Source organism: Chinchilla lanigera, unplaced genomic scaffold (assembly GCF_000276665.1).
Source record: "Chinchilla lanigera isolate Chin_1 unplaced genomic scaffold, ChiLan1.0 scaffold00003, whole genome shotgun sequence".
NCBI lineage: Eukaryota > Metazoa > Chordata > Mammalia > Rodentia > Chinchillidae > Chinchilla > Chinchilla lanigera.
The window spans coordinates 3,077,013-3,098,996 of NW_004955404.1; the positions used below are offsets into that span (position 1 = coordinate 3,077,013).

General features: G+C 49.8%; 1 protein-coding gene across 1 annotated transcript in view; it reads right to left on the reverse strand.

The window, feature by feature from the left end:
* The window catches only part of LOC102016228 (unconventional myosin-XVI), a gene marked incomplete at its 3' end in the record, with an annotated part of 353,926 nt that overhangs the window by 134,299 nt on the left and 197,643 nt on the right, over positions 1-21,984 (reverse strand). Inside the window, 1 exon segment of the mRNA XM_013515827.1 lies at positions 18,965-19,112. Within this exon segment, the coding sequence (XP_013371281.1) occupies positions 18,965-19,112 (148 nt within the window).

Sequence of the window (21,984 nt, forward strand, 5' to 3'; positions counted from 1 at the left end):
GCCAAAGTGAAGCGTGCTACAGACTGGCAAGCAGACTCTGCGAGGCCCCGTGCGTTGGGCTGAGAGCTGGCGGGGCTGAGGAGCAGGGTCTGAGGGCCTCTGTCCCGTGGTCGTGGCCTGTTCCTCCTCTGCAGAGGGATGCTGCTTCCCGCTGCACCGGGTCAGGGTGGGAAGGGTGCCCAGCGCTCAGGCTCCCTGTGCCCAGGTGATGCTGCCCGAGGAGGGTGGGTGGGATGCTTGGTGCTGGCCGGGGAGGATGGACGCAGAGGGGAGCTGAGCTCCGCAGCCTTGGGGACCAGCCAGGGAGGTGTTCCAGAGCCTGCACGGCTGGCGCAGGACCCTGTGGAGCCGAGGGCTGGGCAGGGTAGGAGGAAGGTCAGGGAGACCAGAGCAGTCAGTGTCGACCCGATGCCAGCCCCCAGGCCTCCCGGAGCGAGAAGGAGGAGGCACACCATGGAATCTGGTAGTGCGGTACTGCAGCAACACAGCGACAGTGCTGTCAAAGGGGCAGAGTTCTATTTTTTTAAGTCCACAAAGAGAAAATTCCTGACTTTAAGTGTCTGGCTGAGCTGGTGACTGAAAGGAGAAACTTTAATACAATCCCATCAAAAGCCTATCTGCACAACTGCTTTTCCCCTATGTATTTTTTACTAATTTCTATGCATCCTTCCTCTTGAAATGTTAGTCAATTATTTAAGAATGATTTGTTTTTTCTTTTTCCTTGAGAGAAATTCTAGGAAAAAATGTATTTGTGTTTGTAAAGTGATGAAGTTCTTAAAGTTCTAATGGATGTGAAAAGTATCACTTGATGATATGTATGTTCAACTGGTGTTTAATGTGCAGATATGTAGGAGAGCCAGAGAAAATGAAGGGAGGAAAGGAGGGAGGAAGGAAGGAAAGGAAGGAAGGAAAGAGGGAGTGAGGGAGGGAAGGGGGCTCTGCAGCGCAAGTCAGCAGACCCCTCTCCTTCTGACTTATGCAGAACTGCACTCCGTGCGTCACCCTGAAATCCCAGAGTCTCGCATTTTCCTCTATTCTGTGAGTGAGTTAAGAGAGCACAAGGAAGCAAACTGCAAAGGAAATGGGTAGAAGTTACTTGTACGATAACTGACAGGAATCTGTCACGCTTTCCCTGGATTTAGAGTGAATTTCCTTCATCTTGTCCTACTTAGTCTTTTTATGTCCACATTTTTTTCTAAAAACTATAGTTTCTCTGACCACTCAGCCATCGAGGGACCTCTAGGCAGTTTCTAGTTAGGGGCTACTTTACACGGAGCCACCCCAACTACTCGCCTACAGGTGCTGAAACGCATCTGCTCCTCTCTGGGACAAGGGCAGCAGCAGTGGCGGGCTCCAGTGGCGGGGTGGCAGGTGTGGCTTCAGTTTGAGAAGCGTTGCCGACCTCCAGGGAGTTTATGCGGCTTTACGCTCTCACCAGTGAGGCAGGAACGGTGAGCTTCTTCACGTGGTCGGCAGGACTTGCCCACGTCACAGGTTTTGCATTTGCCACCCTGCTGCATGCGTGGTGATGCCCACCGAATCAGGGCATTTCCCCAGTGCCTAATGATGTCGAACGTCTTTCATGTGCTTGTTTGACGTCTCTATCACCTTTCAACACTTGCTCTCGTGTGGTAGCGTGACTTTCCATCCTCTCCGTGGGGGCTTCTGCAGAGTAAGAGCTTTGTGTCATCCCATGACTCAACGCGTGCTTGCGTGTCTCCTGTGTATGCTGTCAAATTTAAAACCTGTAAACCTTGAACTAGACTCTCAGAGTTCCTTGAGTTCACCGTCTGTTTGAATTTTGTTCTATAAGGTGTGAAATGTTTTTGCTTCGCCTTCTTTTGTTACTTGTGTTCTGTACATATTTCATCTGTGGATGTCCACCGCTTTGGCACCTTCGGAAGAGCCTCATCTTTTCTGCCCTGAGTTGGACCTTCACGGAGAATCAGTTGGGTATGTGTGCAAGTCTACTTTCCAGTCTCTCTCCTGTTCCTCTGACCTGTAATCTCTCTACCAATACGGTAGCATTTAGATTCCTATGTCCGTGTGGTAGGTCTATGTGTAGGTTGAGTCTGTTGATTTTATTCTTCTTTTTCAAGATTATTTTAACCATTTTGAGGGCCTGTGTTTCACAAAGAAATTTTAGAACATGCCTGTGTCTTTATTACTTTTCTCTTTAAGGAGAAGACAAAAGCTAAGACAAAACAAAGTGTGCTCTGGGCCAGCCAGAAGAAGACAAAAGCTAAGACAAGACACCCAACACCCAAAGCTAGAGGGGGAAAGTTTCATTTAGCTGACAGTTGGTAGCAGTTTCAGTCTGCAGTCAGCTGGCTCCAAGGCAGGGTGGCATTGCAGAGGGGCAACAGTTCACGGGGGTGGGGCAGAAGGGAGCAAAGCAAGCAAAAGGCCTTAGCAGCTTCCTTCCGCCCCTTTTATACTCTATCAGGCTACTGGGATTAGGGTTGTGACAAACCAATCAGCGGATTGATTTAGTGAGCATACACCCTTAATCCCAGCATCACACACTCTACCTCCAGCCACCTCTGAAAAAGCCCATCTACGACCACATGAGGCTTTGGGGAACATCTAAATATAAGCCATGTACCTTCTTTATGTGTTCAGCATGGTTTTCAACAAGAGTGGCACCGACCTTACAAGTCATCTTACAGATAACTGACTCGTTGCTGTTTTGAGTCTTCTAACCCATGAATACCGTATGTCTCCAATTTCACTCACTGGTATTTCATAATTTTCAGCATACAAGTACCGTAAAGGTTTTGTTAAGTGAACACCTAAGTATTTCACTTTCATAACTTTTTAAAATTTTGGTTTCCATGTGTTCGTTGTAGATACACAGCAGTGCAGCGGTACCTTGGTTCACACACTTAATTCTTTCCATGATTTTAGTCATAAGCCAAACTGATTGCAAACCAATTCAAATTTCCACATAGGGCCAACACCAAACCTAGGCATTGCATTTGATTTGGTTCATGAACCCAGTTATGGCTGTGTCTGTGCCCTCCGGCATCTGCCTTGTACTCAGTCACCCCATGCCCGCTGGCAGGCCGCCTGCACCCATCAGCTTTAGGAGAGTGTTTGGGCAGAATCTTCAGAGTTTCATACTGTTTTCTCATAAACCCGACGGTGCTTTCTCCTGACTCAGTTTACGTCATTCTTACAGCTCATATGGAAGAACCACACCTTCACCTTCTTGCTATCCCTTACAAACCTAGGTGCACATGCGCTGTAATCATGAAAAGCTCTACTCAGGCACAGACAAGACAAGAATTCACTACAAGTTACACTTGTTTAAAGTAAGTCGGTAGCTGCACCTGTTGCCTCTGTGCTGTTTATGGTCAAGCACCCCATTGTTCTGCCTGTGTGCTGACAACAGCCAGCGTGCTGACGCATCTTCCCTGGCAGGCCAGTGACACAGTCAGTTACACCGTTTGTGTACTGGCGGTGTGTGATGTGCGTGTCTGTACTTCCGTTTCCTGGCAGAGGAGAGCACACTTGTGCCACCCAAGAACACGCGGGTGAACTTAAGCCCGGCAGGAAACCATAGAAGGGCTTTTCCCTTGTCACCAGGAGGCGCTGCACTGGGAATCTCTTTAGGGCTGTGCGTGTAGGGGAGGCAAATTAAAGACGCTGCTGCCCAGCCAGGTGTGATAAAGCACACCTGTAACCCCAGCACTCAGAAGGGTGAGGCAGGAGGGCTGCAAGTTAAAGGCCAGCCTAGGCTACACAGGGAGACCCTTTTCCGTCCGACAGGAAAGAGCTGCTGTTCAGCCTGCGGCACCTCTTTGAGGAGTAGGAATTGAAGATAGCAAGATAATGACTCGAATATCAGATACAAACAGTGATTGCAAAAAAGTCACCATTCCATTTCAAGGGCCTGTGTCCTGTCCCTGTACCTATGTCTACCCATGACAGGCAGAGAAAGACGCCCGAGCCCAGCAGGTGCGAGGAGTGTCGCAAGTGAAATGACCTGGGAGCCTTCACCTTCACCTTCTTGCTATCCACTACCCGGGGCAGTTTGGGAAGAGCTCAGGCAGGAACAGAAGCCCTGGATGCTTCAGAACAAACCTGGGCCAAGTCGGAGGCTCCCAGATCAGAATCCTCTGTCGTGCTTAGCTTTTGTCTGCTGTGGAAAGAACAACACCTTCTGTCTGGTGGCCAGAGCTGTCGTTTACTGGGTGATGTTTAAGATGTAAACAGACACCAGATAAGGCAAAGGTAGAGGTCTGCATCCCAAAGACAGCAAGGTTTGCCACTCCACACCCTCCCGTCTCCAAACAAGGACATTCTTTCTTTATTGTTTTCCAACGATCTGGAACATATTAACTGATTTTAAATCTCTTCTGGCGGCATATGAATGCAGTATGTTATTAGCCACAGGTTTAGATACATAAATCTCCACCAAGGAAAATATTAATGTATTAGCCATGGATTGTTTTGTTTGGAGCATGAGCGCCCGGTCAGTCGTCTTCAGGAAAAGAACAGACACCACTGTGTGAGTTACACACTCAGAGGGACTCGGGTGACATTCTCAGAATAGTTTCTCCAGATTTTTCTAATCAGTCAGAACATTTCTTCAAAACATCTGGTGAAACACATTCGGAAGCCTCTCCATCTTGAAAATCACAGATGCTGCTCCAGTCAGCTAAGTGGGTCCTGGAGGGGACTCTGGGGTCGCCTGGTGGACAGGGGGTGAGTGGCCACTCCTGCCCCAAGGGCCCCAGGCAAGAGTAGAGGGCAGGACCCATGCCACGTCCCTTCTGCCAGGGAGAGGCACTTTCCTTTGCAGAGCCGCTCACAGAGGGTACTTTGCATACTTCACAGTAGGGACAGAGTGAGTTCATGAAGCACGGAAAGAACAATTTTTGCTCAAAATGCAGGGACTTCTCTGGCCTTAACGATGGTCAAACCAACATGACAAGTCAAATTATAGGGCTTTCTCCAAGTCACCCTGAGCCCCCCAGGCTGGCAGGTGGGCCTGCAGGAGGAGGGGCAGTGTGCACCCAAATGCTATGGCCAAGATGACCGGTGGTGGGACCCCCAGGGGAGACAGGACCAACACACTGTGCCAGGCTCTGAGAATAACCCCACACCTGCCCTACGACGGAGGCAGCTACCCGGCTCTAAACTGCTACAAGGTGTGGTGTCACAGAGTTCACCTAAAACATTAAATACTACGGGTCCTATGCCAGCCAAGGGCGTCGGAGAGAAGACTGATTGGGGGTGTCTTGGTTGCTTTTCTCTCGTTGCTGGGACGAAATACTTGATGCCCAAAATTAAGGAAGGGAAGGTTTATTTCACTTACAGTTTGTGGAGGTTTTAGTCCATACTTGGCAAGTTACAAGGCAGAGTGGCACATGGCAGAGGGATACAGCTCATGGTGGCAGAACACAGCAAAAGCAACAAACACAAAAGCAGGAATGGCCACAAGCAGCCTCTTCCTCTCCCTTACACATGCAAACTATCCACCCCAGGGTGGGTGTAGCTCTCACACCCATAATCAGTCAAACTCTAAAAGCCTGCCCCATGACTGCATGAGGCTTTGGGGGGACACACAGACACAAACCATAACAGGGGGTCACAAGCACTGGGAGTAGGCTGCTTATCTGCTCTCTCAGTTTAATTCTAAACTGCTTGGGCTTCTCAGATGTCTCTACCTTCACGCTCAGTTTCTAGTACTAACAGTAGAGAACATGATTCACCAAATAATAAATGAGGTCCAAGTAGTGCGTTAACACCCCACACGGGTCTTCCCTGGCGATGTTCTGGCTCTTTCCTTAATTTCTATTTTTATTAGTGTGCGCTTGCAGTCCGTAACAATTGCATTCCTTGTGGGGAGCTGCTACGTGGGCAGAACACCTTAGTCTTGAAATTCTTTTTATGTCCCTTTGCCTTCCCCTCCCTCTCTCCCTCTCTCCCTATTGTATCTCCTTCCCTTTAGCAAAAGATCTGTCCCTCTGTATCCTAGGAACCATCTTTCATTTTGCTCTTTAATTTGTTCACAGTTTCTGTTTGTCATAGAAGAGAAACCATGTGATATTTAAGTTTGTGTGTCTGATTTATTTCACCTAACATTATAGTCCTATTTTTCTACGAATGACTCAAGCTTATCTTTCTTTATGGCAGTGTAATACTTCACCGTGTGTAAACACATTTACTTTATCCATTCATCTGCTGATGGACATAGGCTGCTTCCCAGATTTAGTTACTATGAGTTGAGCCACTATAAACACGAGTGTGTGTGGGTCCCTAGCACAACCACTATGGGAGTCAGAGTGGAGATTCCTCACACCACTAATGCTAGAAATTCCATTTGACCCAGCTGTTTTTCTCAGAACCTCCCTAAAAGAGTTAGAGACATCGTATTACAGGGACCCTTGCACTGCATCCTTGGGCCAAGGTCATTTCTATGTCCTAGAGAATCTAAAGCAAAGTCCAGGTAGGAGGCCTGCATGTCACTGTATATTTACAATTGCAATCTTGAAGCCAAAGCGTTCTGAGAACTTATGATAAACAAAGGCCCATGTGTCAGATAAGCCACACTAATTTTGAAATGTTTATATGAGAACTCCAAGCAGGACCACAACGAAGCAATCAGTTACACAGAAAGGCACTGAAATGGTCAAAGACCCAGTTTAAGGCCCATTTCACATACGATGGATTCTGGAATCTTCCAGACCACCGGGCTTGACTACGATTGTCTACTCAGAGGAAAAATTAATATTGTTTGAATCTTCTCTCTTGTGCTCAGGAAATGAAATAATACTCTGACATACTTCAGAAATAAAATATTCTGGCCAAGCAGACATTGGGTTGCTTGTTTTCCATTATAGCCAAGATCATTAAAATGCTGCTCTTCAAAATAGCTGTAGTCTTCTAAATCAATTCCAGTATTTAAAATGTTAATAAAATAGAATTATAAGGAAAATTATGATTAAACACAGATGCGCTGTCAATATCAAATTTAGTTTCAGTTTTCTAATGTGAAAGACAACACAGAAATCTTGAGGAGTAAATGGAAATGCACCCCTGTTTTTCGGCCTCTTTAGACATTGTATTGCATGTCTATATCTGTTTTCATGAGAAGCCACTTTGAAGATATCAATATGTAATACAACCACCATTGTTAATTCCCTACCACTTTGTTTGGAACTCTGTATTGTCTGTATTGTGCTTGTGATATGTTGTAAAATGTTGTATGTCTGTTAATGTTTCCCTCCTTTTATCCTTAAAATAAAAAAAAAAAAAAAAAAAAATAGACATTGTAACCATCACTAAATAGTGTCTTTCCAGCCTATCTTTCTCTCAGAACTTCAGTATGTTTACACCTTCACACACCTCAAAGAGTTAGCAATGCATCTGAACTTTTCCCTGTTCTCTGCATTGAACTCAGGGTCTGCTTCATACCCAGCCTTTTCTGTCATTTTTTTTATTTGGAGATAGGATCTCACTAATTGCTAAATTGCCCAGGTAGACAGGATAGAACTTGCAATTGTCCTGCCTCAGCCTCCTAGGGTGCTGGGACTATAGGCACTCATCTCTGCACCTTCTTATTTCTCCTGGACTTTAACAGGTGATGTTCTTAGGCAGTTGTAGCTAACTCTGAGGTGGGGCATCTTGTCATCGGGGGTGGCCCCTGTCACCAACAGAAAGTCTAGATGCAGTGACAGACAGGGAACCAGAGGATGGCGGTGAGCAGTGTCACAGCACCAGCTTTGGGGCACGAGGTGCCTTGCTGGGTTTGATTCTTGGGGCTCAGACTCTGGTCTGCCGATTCGCCGTCAACAGCTGCCCTGCACAACCCTCTCCTCACTCATCTCCATTACAGAGCAAAACCCGCTGGAATCGAAATCACCACTCAACAGCATCGGTCAGTCAGAGAGAGAGAGGGAGAGAGACTGAGGGAGAGAGAGATCCATTCATTCCTGCCAGAGGACACAGGAGGAGGAAGACACCGGTGATGCTGCATCTGAAGGACTGGGAGCCAATCACACCCTGCTCACCATACACTGTGCTCCAGAGGGGAGGCCGTGGAAGGGCTTGGGATGTGCTGCTCTTCGGTCTGCATTTCAGCACCCACTACATAGATAGGATCCCAGAGAACAACATTCTTTTCTTTTTTAAATGAAGAACAAATATTATTTTAAAAGTAGATCTCAGTAACAATGAAATACCAAAAGCTGGTCGTTATAATAGAAAAACAAAAGTTAAGAGGAGTTTTCTTTGTTTTCTGAAAATACAGAATCACCAGTGTAATATACTGCCAACTCTCACTTGTTGTGATTTGGATCATTCCTTTCATGGATTATTCAAGGATGTTTAAAAACCAGAGTGGATTCTGCGTGATATTTAGACATCATCTGGATTGTTTTTATCTTCAAGTAAATACATTCTTAAGGAATACAAAGAAAATTGGGCACTTGCTTACATAAGCATAATTAGGAAGGCAAATTATGCTGAGGAAATATATTCCAGAGTAATATATAGTTTCACATTACCATTTCCGTAGGTTAAAAAAAAACAGTATTCAAAGTACTAGTATTTAAAAATAACAAATTTACTACTCATATACAGAGAAAAGACATAACTACATTATTTCCAACCCAAAAAAAGAGGAAACATTCAAGGCAATGACAACAGTAATTTAAAAGTGGTTTTCTGGCTGCAGAATGCTAAAGAAGCAAAATAGTCAAGAAAAACATCAAGCTGGTACTGAAATACCAAGAATGCAAGAGGCAAAAAAGGTAAAAGCCCTCATCACGATAAAGTCTGTTTGAGCTGAATTTCACAGAGAAACGAAAGAGTGTCTGCAGGACCAGTGAACAGCACACAGCTCACCCGTCAGCCCACATTTCTTTTCAAAGAGAACTAACCACATGTGCTTCAAAAGATTTCCCCCATACTGCATGCGCTACACAAACTCGATCATGTCCGAATTTTAGAAGAGGATGTCATCCATACTCATCACTTCAGTTGTCCGTAACACACAGCAACCAGAACTCCTTCCAAACTCTTGGTATCTGGCATTCCCTGCAGGCCAAAAGCTGATCACAAAGTTATATTTTATTCTTAAGTGCCAGTAGAGACCTTAGGTCATTCTTAGATTTGTGAAAAGTGATGTAATTTACTTCGGCCCTGTAAGATAGAAATATCTTGGTATTTAATGGCTGAATGCCTCTTTTGTTAAAACTTGACCCTGAGTACAAGTTCCAGAATATAAAACTAAAACCACTCCAATACATAGTCTCTAATATTGGTGTCTGTATAATACTGTGCTTTTTCTCTGCATTAACATAGTGCATCTGGAAGTAGCTCCCCTTCAGCAAAGGTATAAGACATCCAACACAGAAAAGCAGGAACTGTCCAGTCAAAAGTAAGAATTTGCTCAAATACATTTATTTAAGGTCTAAAAATGTCATTTCCATAGTTCTCTTCATAGGGTATGAAATGCAGCATTTTCACCCTGCAGGTAGAGTAGCTTCTGGGGAGACTCCCACAGTCCCTGGTTTATTTTTTTTTTTATTTTTTTTTTTTTTTTGGTTTTTCTCCGGTACCGGGAACCGAACTCACGACCTTGCGCTTGCCAGGCAGGCGCTTTTGCCGCTGAGCTAAATCCCCAGCCCCAGTCCCTGGTTTAATAAACAGCAAAATCCATAATTCTGACAATGCAGAGTTCTAATATTCTTTTATGAATCTCATTTTAAGGTTAGATGTTTTTATATTCCATTAAAAATATCTAGATACTGAAAGTAGCTCTACATTTCTTTAAAAATATTCACTAAATATAAAATTAATACATGAATCGGAAATAAAAGCAATTTCTAGCGAGAGATATTCTCACAGTAGCAAATAATCTAATGTCTGGTTTTTTGTATAATGCCAGTCTTACGTTTGAACACTTAAAATATCATTTTTAGCACTGCAGTTTGCCTACGTTACACAGAACAAGAAAATGGTAACAACTAACATTGAAATCTTAAAAGATGTTAGTAATAAAAATACAAGCTTTTCAAATGCTCCATTGGGTCTCTTAGTACAGTGAAGCACAGGTATTGCTTGGGGTTTTATTTTCAAGATTTTGTCTCTAGGCCATATGCCATACATTAAAATATGAAATACTGCAGCTTCCTGAGATTACGCTTCAGACTGGTTTACTCAGTTGCGTAATTTCTACATCTGGCATTAGCAGTTAGGTTAGATCCAGCTCTGAAAAGCTCTAAGGTTCTTCGTGTGAGCAGCAAAGACTCAGAATCCTGAGCGCTTCACTGAGCTCCTAACTGCAAGCCGGAGGGCACCCCGCCCCTCAGCGGTGTTTCCCTTACGGTCCTGCGTGACTGATGCTGCAGAAAACACGAGAGAGGACTTGTCTTACTTTGATGTATTTGCTACATGTGAATATCATCATTGTATAAATTATCTGTAAGCTCCAACTGTTTGTTGAAATGTTTAAACTAAGGCATTTTTACCTTTACTAATGATGAGGAATCGTCACATGTTTATGAAACACGTCATACATCACACACCTGGCCCATTTATGCTGTTTTAAGAGGAAAATATTGTTTTAAACTAATAAACCAAAATTACAGAGCTGCACCCATCTTTCTTCTTTCCTTGGTTCTTGGATTTCCTTAAATGATGGCGCCATGTTCATCAATGGTTCTGCACCGAATGCCTCTTCTCGAATAATACATTTTGCATCCGATGTCAAGAATAGATAAGACTCCCAGGGTCAGGACGATACCACCAACCGAGCTGTGAGCATCGAAGTTTGCTTTTCTGCTTTCTTGAGAATGAACAGTTGTTAGCGAGGTCACCAGACTGTCGTGGGTTGTGGTCACCGTGGGTGTCGACACCTGGGATATGTTCTGTGACATCCTCGCTGCTTTAGGTGTCGACTTTGAGGCAGTGGGAGTTATACTGGTGGAGACGCCCGGTGTTGCCTTTTTAGAAGTTGTTGCAGATTTCATGGTGACAGCTGTCACGTTGATGGAGACCAAGGAAACCACAGTTGTTCACGCTTTCTCAGTGCTGCTGCTAACGCTGGATTTGCCTCCACTGGAGTTGTGCGGTGCGTTCAACGTTCTTAAAGCTAAAGCAGCTACATAAAGGCCCGGTTTTCCTGGCTACCACTGAACGTCATCATAAGTAGTCAGCGCTCGTGTATGAACTGTGGGGCTACCTTTCTTCTTTCGGGACAGGATCCTTTCTTTCATTGCATGGATGCCTTTACAATCACAGCACACAGGTCAGGCTCTCTTCGTTCACCAAGGTATTCTCTCTCCATCGAGGCTTCACTCAGTGCCTGTGATGTGGCCCTGCTGGGCGACAGGCCGGGACGAGCAGGCTTCCCACCCCTCCGCTGCTCAGTGACAGGGAGATTTTAAACAAAGATTCAGAAGACTGAAAGTGCTGGAGTAGCGGCCAGTGCTGCTAAGCCCTCTGCTGAGTTCTAAGATTTCTGAGTCCACCAGGAAGAGAAGGAATTAGGAAGGGAGACGGCAGTTGGGTGAGAGAGCGGGCTGGTCATCCCAGTGCTCTGGGAGGCTGAGGCAGGAGGGTGGCAAGTTTGAGTCCAGCCTGAGCGACTTAGTAAGACCCCGTCTCAAAATAAAAAACAAACGCTTGCACACAAACATTCGCAGCATTATCACAGCTCCAAACTGGAAATGAGCCGAGGGTCTTGCTAGAACGGAAAAATACTGTGGGATGCCTGCGTGCACTGGCTGCTTCGCTGCTTCCTGAAACGCTGCTCCTCCAGGCCGGTCATCCGAATGGGGAAGTGCCTCGCTGCGGACTGGGCTGTCACAGTCCCTGGACTCCTGCCCCTCCCATGTCCAAGTGCTCTGCTTGTGTCTTCCCTGGAGCCCTGGGTCCCACACGTCTCCCCGCAGGGCGCCTCCTGGCAGCGTTCGCAGGCTGAGTCCTCTGAGCGGCTGGGAGCAAGGGCTCCTTTGCAAGTGTGCCGGCCTGGTGTCCCTGGCTCACAGCCCAGCGCTGCAGGGCAGAGAGGCGGTGTGCGCAGAGACCCGGACACATGAGGTCCCACGCTGTGCGCGTGCACTTGGTGCCCCTTTGCCATGCCCTCCTGGGCTGTTTCGTCTGCACTTGGGGAGGAACTTGCCCGGTCCGGGCTGGGGATCCCTGAGCCAGCACTGGCAGACCTTCCTGTGCTCAGTGCCCTGCCAGTGTGGGCATTGCAGCTCCAGTCGCCCTCCACACGTGACCTCAGCACGACCTTCACATTCCCATTCTGAGGGTGCGGGCCCGCCTGGGGGCACCATGGAAATGCCGACACCCCGTCACAGTGTCCTGCGTGCCCGTCACAGCACATGTCCATCCGTGGCACACACATGTGCAGAAGCCTGGCACGCTGCTCTGGCAGTGTCTGGGGACTGGCACTAATCCTGCATTTGGAATCATACTGACACCACCATGGGCCATGGTGAGTAATTCTTGCAGGTTTCAGACTTCAAGGAAATATCCCTTTTCCTACTCTGGCTGATGGAGAAAAATGGCAGATTTTAAGTGACAAAAGATAATGTTTTGCCCCAGGAAAGATGAGGGACGGAACTTCTCAAAGGAATGTTGCTCTCAGGAGCATGGCACACCCTCTGTTCATGAGGTTATCTGGCCGCTCAGAGGGGCTGGCCGTGGGCCACAAGAGAGGGCCATGTCCTCCTCTCACCAACTGGCCCCCAAGTGGGTTTCCGCCGAGAGAGTTACATAAAGCAACTCAAATAAGCTGCTCATGACGTGACGTGACTGATGGAAGCCCAGACCCACAGCAGGCTCCGCAGAAGTGGGGGGACTTGCTCCTCGCCCAAGCCACACAGAAGGAGCGGCAGAGATTAGGAGACAGACTTTGTCAGAGCCCAGTTCTCTTCTGTATTTTCGAATTCTAACTGCAATTTGTAATCCTGTCCCAAGAGTCCTGCCAGGTGTCCTAAGACAGTGGCGGGAAGGAGCCGTGCCGGTGACAGCGATGACCCCAAGCGTGACAGGATCTGCATCTGGCTCAGCGGCCCTTACTGTCCGCACCACAGATGAGTGACTGCAAGCGCAGAGGCGGCGATTTCCCAGTGCTGCTGGCCTGGGACAGGGTCCCCGTTTACATTCCGCTCTCGGCTAATAAACGCTGCTTTTAGCAGCTCACACGTATTTGCAGTGAATGTTCATGAAGTGCAAAAAGTCACCCCTGCTGTGCCGAGGGCGCTGGCTCCCCAGAGGGCACCCGCACCTGCCAGGAGCTCGGGGCTGCACCCACACAGGTGCGATGCTGCGATGTCACCGGGGCGCGTGGATCTGTGTGTGCGGCTCTGGGTTAGGGCAAAGAACTGCCTGTGGCTTCCACTCTCCATGTGTCACCTGTGGGTCGTGCTCATCTCAGGGAGGTCGGAGAGCGACCCTGAGGAGGTGCCTCATGCACGCATGTCGTGTGAGTGTGCCGCAAAGTGCAGTGCTACCCCTGCCATGACAGGCAAGCAGGGAGGCGGCTGAGACACAGGCTGCAGGAGGCGGGGTCCTCTCCCGGGCAAGGGCACCGTCTGTGCTGCGGCTCACTGCTCCAGGTAGGACTCCTGCACGCCGCAGAGACACAGCAGGACAGGCTGGGCCTCGCACGCCAGCTCCGCCCTCCCTGCTGGCCGGCCTGTCCGTGCCTGTGTGAGTGGACACCGAGGGCTGCGTCCCGGGATGTGAGAGCAGCGGAGGGCGGGATGCACTGCCGCCCAGACAGAGCCCCGGAGTCCGGACAGCAAATGCCACCGAGCTACACAGGAGCAGCGCCGCTGCCGCCTCGGGGTAAACGCGGCCACAGAGTGAGGAGCACCCAGGTCACCCGCGCGGGAGCCTGGTCCCTGCACCCACAGTCCCTGGTGTTGTGGCTCAAGGGCACCTCCGAAACAACTGTTCGGGACAGCCACAAGTTCAGGTGCAAGGAAACACGATGGGCCTTTGCAGACAGGCCTCGGACACTCCAGGTGGTTCTGCACGGGTACCTGCGTGGCTCTGCCAGCTGGAAAACCCGGGCGACTGCCGGCTCTGCACCGCGAACAGGACAGTGCCGGGCGGGTTGGGCCTGCACGGGACCGTGGAGGACCTGGCCCCCTTCAACGTGGCGGCCCGGCCCGGTGCCTGCTGAGGTCCTCTCCCTGCTGCTGCCACCGCACACGTGGGCCCCTCTAGCCTCTGTCCAGGGGCCAGAGCCAGGCAGAGCCTGTGCAAGGCCCCAGGATGGCTCTTGCAGCAGGAAACATGTGGCTATCACTCTGAGCTCCCAAGTCAGGGAAGCCCAGGGCCTGTGCAGCTGAGTCCTCTGTGCTGGAAAACACAAGTAAGACCTGGGGGTGGGTGCGAGAGGGAAGGAGAAGGAGGAAAGGGGAGGCGGAGGGGGTCGGGAGGGCGAGGCAGGAGGCAGGAGGCAGGGGCACACTGGTTCCGGGACCACACCACAGCCTGCACTGCCACCTGTGCCCTGCGGGCTCCTCTCAGCGCCCCCTGCTGGCCAGTTACAGTTGTGGTCCTGACCTCTCTAATGAGTTTAAACCTGAGTCCAGATCTGGGTTTGGAATCGGCCTCCACCGTGTGCTGAATGAATCCACTAACTACCCTTGAGAAAGCGACACAGCTTTCAGACTCATCACGCATCAAGTGCGAGACGGCCAGAACTTCCGGGGGGTTTGGGGATGGCGGGGCACAGGCTCGATGCTGGAGACTGTTCTCCTTTTTGGGGCACAAAACTCAGAGGCCTGGGGAGCGGCAGCCCGCGCTCTGCCTGTGTCTCTCAGCTCCACCCACTGCTGCACTGCACCCTTCCCATGGGGCAACAAAAGCGGCTTCTGTGTGTGTGGTGCTAGGGATTGAAGCCCGGCTCTGTCACTGAACTAAGCCCAGCCCTTATTATTTTGAGGTGAGATGCCCTTAAGTCGCTAAATTGGCCAGGCTGGGGTTGAATTCTGCAATCCTCCTGCCTCAGCCTTCCAGAGTTCTGGGATCACAGTTGTAGGCCACCACACCCCGCTGGTTTAAAACACTTTATTGCACTACTAGGTAACAGCCTAGAATTGTTCCCCCTTCAGTCAAGGGTGACAAGCCCTAGAGTGCTATTGTTAGCTTTTAATTTAAATAAAGACGCACAACGGCAGGCTTTGACTCTGCTCTCTGTCCTACTGTCCTTAAAATGTCACCGGTAAAAGCAAGGATGGGGCGGAGTCAAGGGTTGGGGTTCAGAGCCAGAGGGCCAGGCTCCAGGTCTCGGCTCGCAGGCCACAGTGCGTGGATCCTGGGGCGAAGGAGCCTGGTCTGAGGCCCATCAGGAGTGTGACTGTCACCCCGATGATCAGCGGCACAGTCCGTGAGGGACACCGCCCACGTGCCTCAACCTTGCCCCGGCCTTGGGAACACCGCGCGGCGTTTCTTGCCTGACGCGTGTGACTAAGGGAACACCGCACTGCAGCACAAGATCATGAGGCGTCACCTCTGAGTAACCTTTGAGTTCTCTACCTTTTAAAAAATTATGTGACACACGCTCAGGTTAAATTCAGTGTTCATAATAAGCCCTTAGCAAGAGAGGGGAGGAAAAAAAAACCTTTCCTTGGGAGTTAATTGCTGTGCCTCTCCAGTGAAAGGTGTGCGCTCAGGAACTCAGTTCAAAGACTGAGTCAGCGCGGCCTCTGGGTGACACGGGGCGAGGCCCGGGTGCGCTGAGTCACGGGGCTGCCTGCCCCCTGAGATCCAACGCCAGCCCTCCTTCCAGGGCCCCCGTCCCACTCCGTCGAGCAGCTCCAAGCATGGCGGTCGGCAGGACTTTCCCCGGGTTTTCGAGCCCGGGGTCCTGGGACTGAACCCACGGAAGCTGTTTAAAGCCAGATGAAGATAAACAACAACAAAAGACCTCAACCCTCAGGACAGCTCAAGTCCTAAGGACATGAATGACACATGTCCCTTGGTGTCAGTTACTCCTAAAAAATTATAACACCACTTGAGAAGCAAACAGCCAGGAGACAATCAAGCCCAGTAAAAAATAAAGGAAAAGAAATGGCAAGTGATGAGCATTTGTTTTTGTGGGTTTTTCCTCCCTCAATTTCTTGTTTGCTGTGTTTCACCAGCGGTTTGCTCATGTTGCGGAGAGTGCGCTGCCCGGTGGCAGTTCTGGGTACCGCAGCCTTTCTGCCGCGGCTCAGACCGCAAAGCCCGGGACCCCCGGTGGACAAAGCCGGTCCCCACGCAGTTCGCAGTTCCGCGCCGAGCCCTCCGTGTTTCCTGCGGCGCGCCCGCGTGTCACAGGCGGTGCCCCTGCGTGCGTTTCGACGTGGCACTGGCTTCGGCTCGCAGGGAACAGGTGTGGATTGCTTCGCCCGGGTTCCGCTCCTGAGGGACGCAGGAGAGCCGGGCTGTGCGGGGAGGAAGCGCTTGCAAACGTTTGCTCCGCGGCTCTGGCCGGCCCAGCACTGCACTGCACTGTACACACGTCCGCATTCTCTCTGCTACGTCTGCGGCCAGCACGGGACACCCTCACCGTGAGACTTGTGTCCATCACGCAGACGTTTTACCGACTGTGACACCCTTTCGGTCTGAGTTTCCATGTTAAGCAGCGGACTCGGAAAGAGCATTGATTTGTGAAAAGTCAGAAAGCTAGAAAATTCTTACCTAATACTTCTGGTTGTAGACAAGCCACACAATTTCCATAATTATGATATTTCATATTGATGAGTGCTAAACAAAGTGGAACCTCCACCCACCTTCAAATACCAAAGCCATCTAAAACTTCTCCGACCCCTCCGGGGTTGGAAGAGTGAGGGGTACCGGTGCTATAAAGCGAGAAGACCTACCCGAGTCGCACACGTGTCGTGACAGTGTGGTGTGTTATAAACTTGCACAGCCGTGTTTTTACTGTGAAGTGTCACTGTCCGTGGAACGGTCACAGCACCAATGTTCCCGCTCACAACTTCATGCATGTGGAGTAGGGCGTGTGCTTTTACAGAACATGTAGCACCCACTGGCTATTCAGAGTCCACTTTAGTGAGCTTTGTCCAAGGCCAATGAATTATTCATGGCTGCAGAGGCATATGGAGCCAGCGGCCGTGGTGTTCTGGGCCGCTCAGGCCAGGAGCCTGGTGCCTGGCAAGGATGGGAGAGGGTTGTGGATCCTGCCCTGGAGAGAGCCCGCCCGGCTCCCGCTCCATGTCCCAGCCCAGGAAGCCACACTGCTGCTCCAAAAGGTGGCTCAGGTCACTGCTGTGTCCTCCAGTGGCTCAGGTTCCCAAAGCCAGGCACACACACACATCTCACACACACATCACACACACACATCTCACACACACATCACACACACACATCTCACACACACATCTCACACACACACACACACACACACACACACACGACACAGATGTGTCCTCGGAGCTGCCTACCTGCTGTTGGCTTTGGAGGAAGGACTGGGGCAGAGACCCAAGCCAGTCTTCATCTGCAGGACGCCCCTTAATACATAGTCCGGGAGCCCCCAGATTGTGCTTTTCCTCCAAGTGACCTGTTCAGGGAGGGGTGTCCAGGCACTGAATCCTTGAAGTTTGGAGGCTGAGGCAGAAGGATCGCATGTTTGAACCTAGCTGGGCAATTTAGTGAGACCTTGTCTCAGAGATCAAAAATAAAATAAGAACGAGGGTTAGCTTGGTGCGAAGGCCCTGAGTTTGATGCCCACTCCTGGCAGAGTTTCAGGTGATGGATTTCACCAGCTTTGCTGGCAGCACAGACTTCTCAGCTCCGCCTTTGACTGTCTTTTTGTGAGGAGCAAGGGCTTGATAAACAGTATCCCAACGTCCCGAGTGCTTGGAGCTGCCGACTCCATCCTTTCTGCGTGCCCCCGCATGCAGGCTTCACCATCACGGCTTTCTGCTTCTCCTACGTGTCTGCTGCGTGTCCCCGGCAGTCCTCCCGTTAGACTAAGTGAGTTCTCATAAGGGTTTTTAACTACTTGGCTGCTTTTCTCCTTCCAGTACAGCAGGCTATTTCTATATCCCCAAGTGCACGTTTTTACTGAGATCTGATGACCGTGCTATAATGGTGAGTTAGTCTGCGGCCAGTTTACTCTTTTCCTGACGCTGCACTCATAATCATTCACCCCTCACAGACACGCTGGGACATACAGCGTCACTTCTCCAACCAGTGCTGGAAGTTCAGCCCAAATACGGCCCCATCACACTGGAAAACCGGAAAACTCCCCTCCAGTGCCTGCCTATTACCCCAGTTCCCGCCCAGCACCTCCCTGTAAACCACAGCTCAGGGAGGAATGGCCACCAGAAGGACTTCGCACCTCTGTCAGGGCCCAGCTCCCCCACCCTGCCTTGGAACACAGGAGTGACTTGGGGTCAGGAGCCGGTTCTGCCTGGCCACCTTTGTGCCTGGAGCAGAGCTGGGGAAGCTCACTCGGGCAGAAAGGCACACCTCGGGCGGACCTGATTCCGCTCACCATTTCCGCGCCCTCTCATGCATCAGCGTGTAATCAATATCTCCTAATTCCAACACCAATCACTTTGCTCCCATGAAGAAAATCAGCCCCTCAGGCTGAGTATTGTTGTCCATCTCCTTTACCTCATCTGTTACTAACGAAAAATAATGAGTTCAAATTATTCCATTATTCCCAAAGATGACCAAAGACCAGGAATGCATAACCAGTGTTCCATCCAAAACGCTCAAAAGGAACAGAAAAATGTATATATGCCTTAGTATGTATTTGCATTCTGATACAAATAAGAATTCATACACACACTGAACACTGCACCTAGACATTCCATTCAACAAACGGTGACCACCTTGTGACACGGATAATTCTAACCTGTGTACAACAGTTTTTAGCCACTATGTGTCCTTTGAAAGGTACAAAGACAAGGTAAGACTACGGAACTGCAAGCACGGTTCGAAGGCAGTTTCAGGCGGAAGAGTCACTCACCGGTGTGCACACAGATTGCTGAGGCGGAGTCCGAACTTCTCCTCAGCGGATAGTCCATCCATCATCAGGTAGAAAACCAGGAAATTGCTCTGGCCGAGGGGCTGTGACACGAGTCTGGACTTCTCTAGCATGTAGGTATGGATTCTGGCTGGTGAAGAGAAGCAACTGTTAAACGGCAGCAGCGGCTTCCCCTCCACACACTCACACAGGTGAACTAGTTTTAAGGGATAACAGTGGAGCTGCTGCTCCAACACAGACTTTAAAAAACACCAACAGACTTCATCTTGCTCTTCAGATAGAAACAACTATTTTTATTTTGAGATACGGGGCACACATTTATGACTTACAAGACCTGTACACAATGAAAGTCACGTCCCCTTCATCAGTCAAGTGTATTTCTATGGTTTTTAAGTGCAGTGGATTCATTTTCTAGGGAAGTTTCAGATTTATGTAGGCTCAGCACCAAGTACTGAGAGTCCCGAGGTACTGCTTCCTCTCTCCCTCATGCTACTTTGTTCTCCTTGGTTGGTGTCGTTGTGTGAACATGGCTTCAAATTGAGAAGCTGGTGTGTGCACACTCTTATCAACTGAGCCCTAAACACACGTCCAGCCGGAGCGCTCACGTTGTGTCGCCTGGTTCCGGGGACTCAGGAGAATGTCTAGGAGACAGAGGTTCCCGCACAGGACCAGGCAGTTCCACGCCAGGGTGGCTGTGTGTGCACACGGCCCCGTGGTGTGTAATCCAGTGGGAACTGCAGATTGAGGTCTTTGAAAATTTTTCTCTCTTTTTCTTCTTAGAGTTTTGGCTGAAAACTTTTTTTGTTTAATATGGGTAATATTCACCCCGAAATTATCCACTGTTCAGGAAAGTACGTTATACATCTACACATACGTGACACAAACTGCTCAGACTGCTCCATCATCTGCTGGTGAGAAGCATCCAGTGGGAAGGACAGGCTGGGAGGTCCCTGGGCCCCCGAGCTTGGGGACAGAGATGATTTTGTCCACAGACCTAGCCGGATGCAATTTCCCCTCCAGCAGTGCACAGTGCTGACCAGACCCTGCCTCATGGAGCAAGTCCAGGACCCTTCATCTGAATTCGAGGCCGTGTGTTGACTGATCACTCCAGCTAGCACCTCACACAGTGAATACAAGGGCTGCGGATTAGCAGGATTCAGAGCAGTAGGATGTCAAAAACAGAAGGCTTAAAGGAGACTAGCAAACTCGGAACAGCCCCGAATCCTACTGCTCCAAACAGACAAGACACAGTGCTTTTCGGGTGTCTGAAATGAAGCTGTAATGACACAGGACAGAGGCTGGGTTTCTGAGATGTCCAAGACTCGGGCACGCAAGTGTCCATGCACCAGAGGGGAGCCCTACAATTGCCGAGTTCTCAAGATGTGTGTGTTTCCAAAACGCTTTCGTGTCAGAAATATCCTTGGCTGGAAATACAGCTGTAGTCCTCCTTATGAATGAGTTTCTCAAAGTTTTCTACCATAACTTGGAGATTAGAGCTGTCATAAGGGACAATACAGTCTTCTCTAGATCCATGCCAGTTTGTATTCCTTCTCAAAGGAAGTGGAAGAAATAAACTCCCCTGTCCTCGAAGGAAGAATTCCTGCCTGTCCTTCCCAGGGACTCCTAAAATGTCCCACACGCCCTCCTACCCTGTCCCGCCTGGCTATCACAGACCCATCACAAGGCGGGGTCCCCTACGAAGCCCAGCAGCCTTCAGTTAGCAGTCGCCTAAGTCATCTCTGGCCAGGAGCAGCACTGCTTCCTCTCCGCCCATGTGCTCTTGCCTCTTGATTCTTGTCTCCTGCCTATGGGGTGAGGCAGGGTGAACCCCAGCGGCTCCCGCCGTGTCTCAGGCTACTCCTCAGCTTTCCTCTGCTCATCCACGGCACAGGGAAGGAAAGACGCAGACATCCCAGGACCTTTCCAGAGTTCAAGAGGAAAGAGCTTCTCTGGAAGCTCACGCTGTAGGGCTGGGTGCTGCTCCTGAGCTCTCTCCAGGCCTTGTACACGGGAGCCCAGGGTTCATCCCCAAGTCCAGGCAGCTGGGATAAAGGATGCTGCTCTCGACCTGCACCAGGACCAATGAGCGCATGCAAGCGCAAGTGGAGAATTTTGTAAGACTTTTTTTGGTACCAGGAATCGAACTCAGGACCTTGCACTTGTGAGGCAGGTGCTTATGCCACTGAGCTATAGTCCCGTCCCATGCAGAGACTTTTAAACAGGTGAAGTCGCCATGCTGAGGGTGACAATGTAATCACGAAGAGGGTGACTCAGCGCTTTTTATACATCTGGATTATTTAAAAGTCAGGCAGGGCTTGGGAAAAATACAAGGCAAAGACCTCAGTGTGTTTTCCATCTCACTTGGGTTAACACTTCAGCTTGACTGAAGTTAAGTAGATAACCCAGCATGGGAAGGCATTTCCTGTGCTTAGAACATTGCGATTTCAGCATAAATGGATTCGTGGGTCTTCAGCCTAAAGAGAAGACAACGAGCTAACACTGCCCCGTTCCGTGTGAGGCCCTCGCCCTTCCCTGCCCTCTGGACGTAGTGAGCCCAGCATATTTCTTCGGACGAACATAAGATCTGACACCAAAGGGGAGAGCAGGAGAGTTGAAGAGATTTAAAGAGCGACATTGACACATCTGATGTCCTCTGAGCCCAGACAGTTTGGGGTGCTCACTGTCCTCAGCACAAGTGAGCAAACTGAGGCATACAAAGTCCATGACTGCCCAAACCTGCACAGCTGGGAAGGAGGGCCAGGGTTCAGCTCGGGTCGGCGTGGCTGTAGCTACGGCCTCCTACCCCTCGAGGGCCCTCAGGAACTGGCGTTCATGTGGACACCTGCTTCCGGCCTCGCTAAGTGCACACAGGAGTCCATGGGTCTGGCTGTGAATATTCAGGGTGCAGAAAGGTCTGACCTTAGACCAGCCCCCTTCCCCCAGCCCTTTACCAGCACGCTTTACAGGAAAGTGCAAGAAAAGGAAAGATACTACCGGAAGGC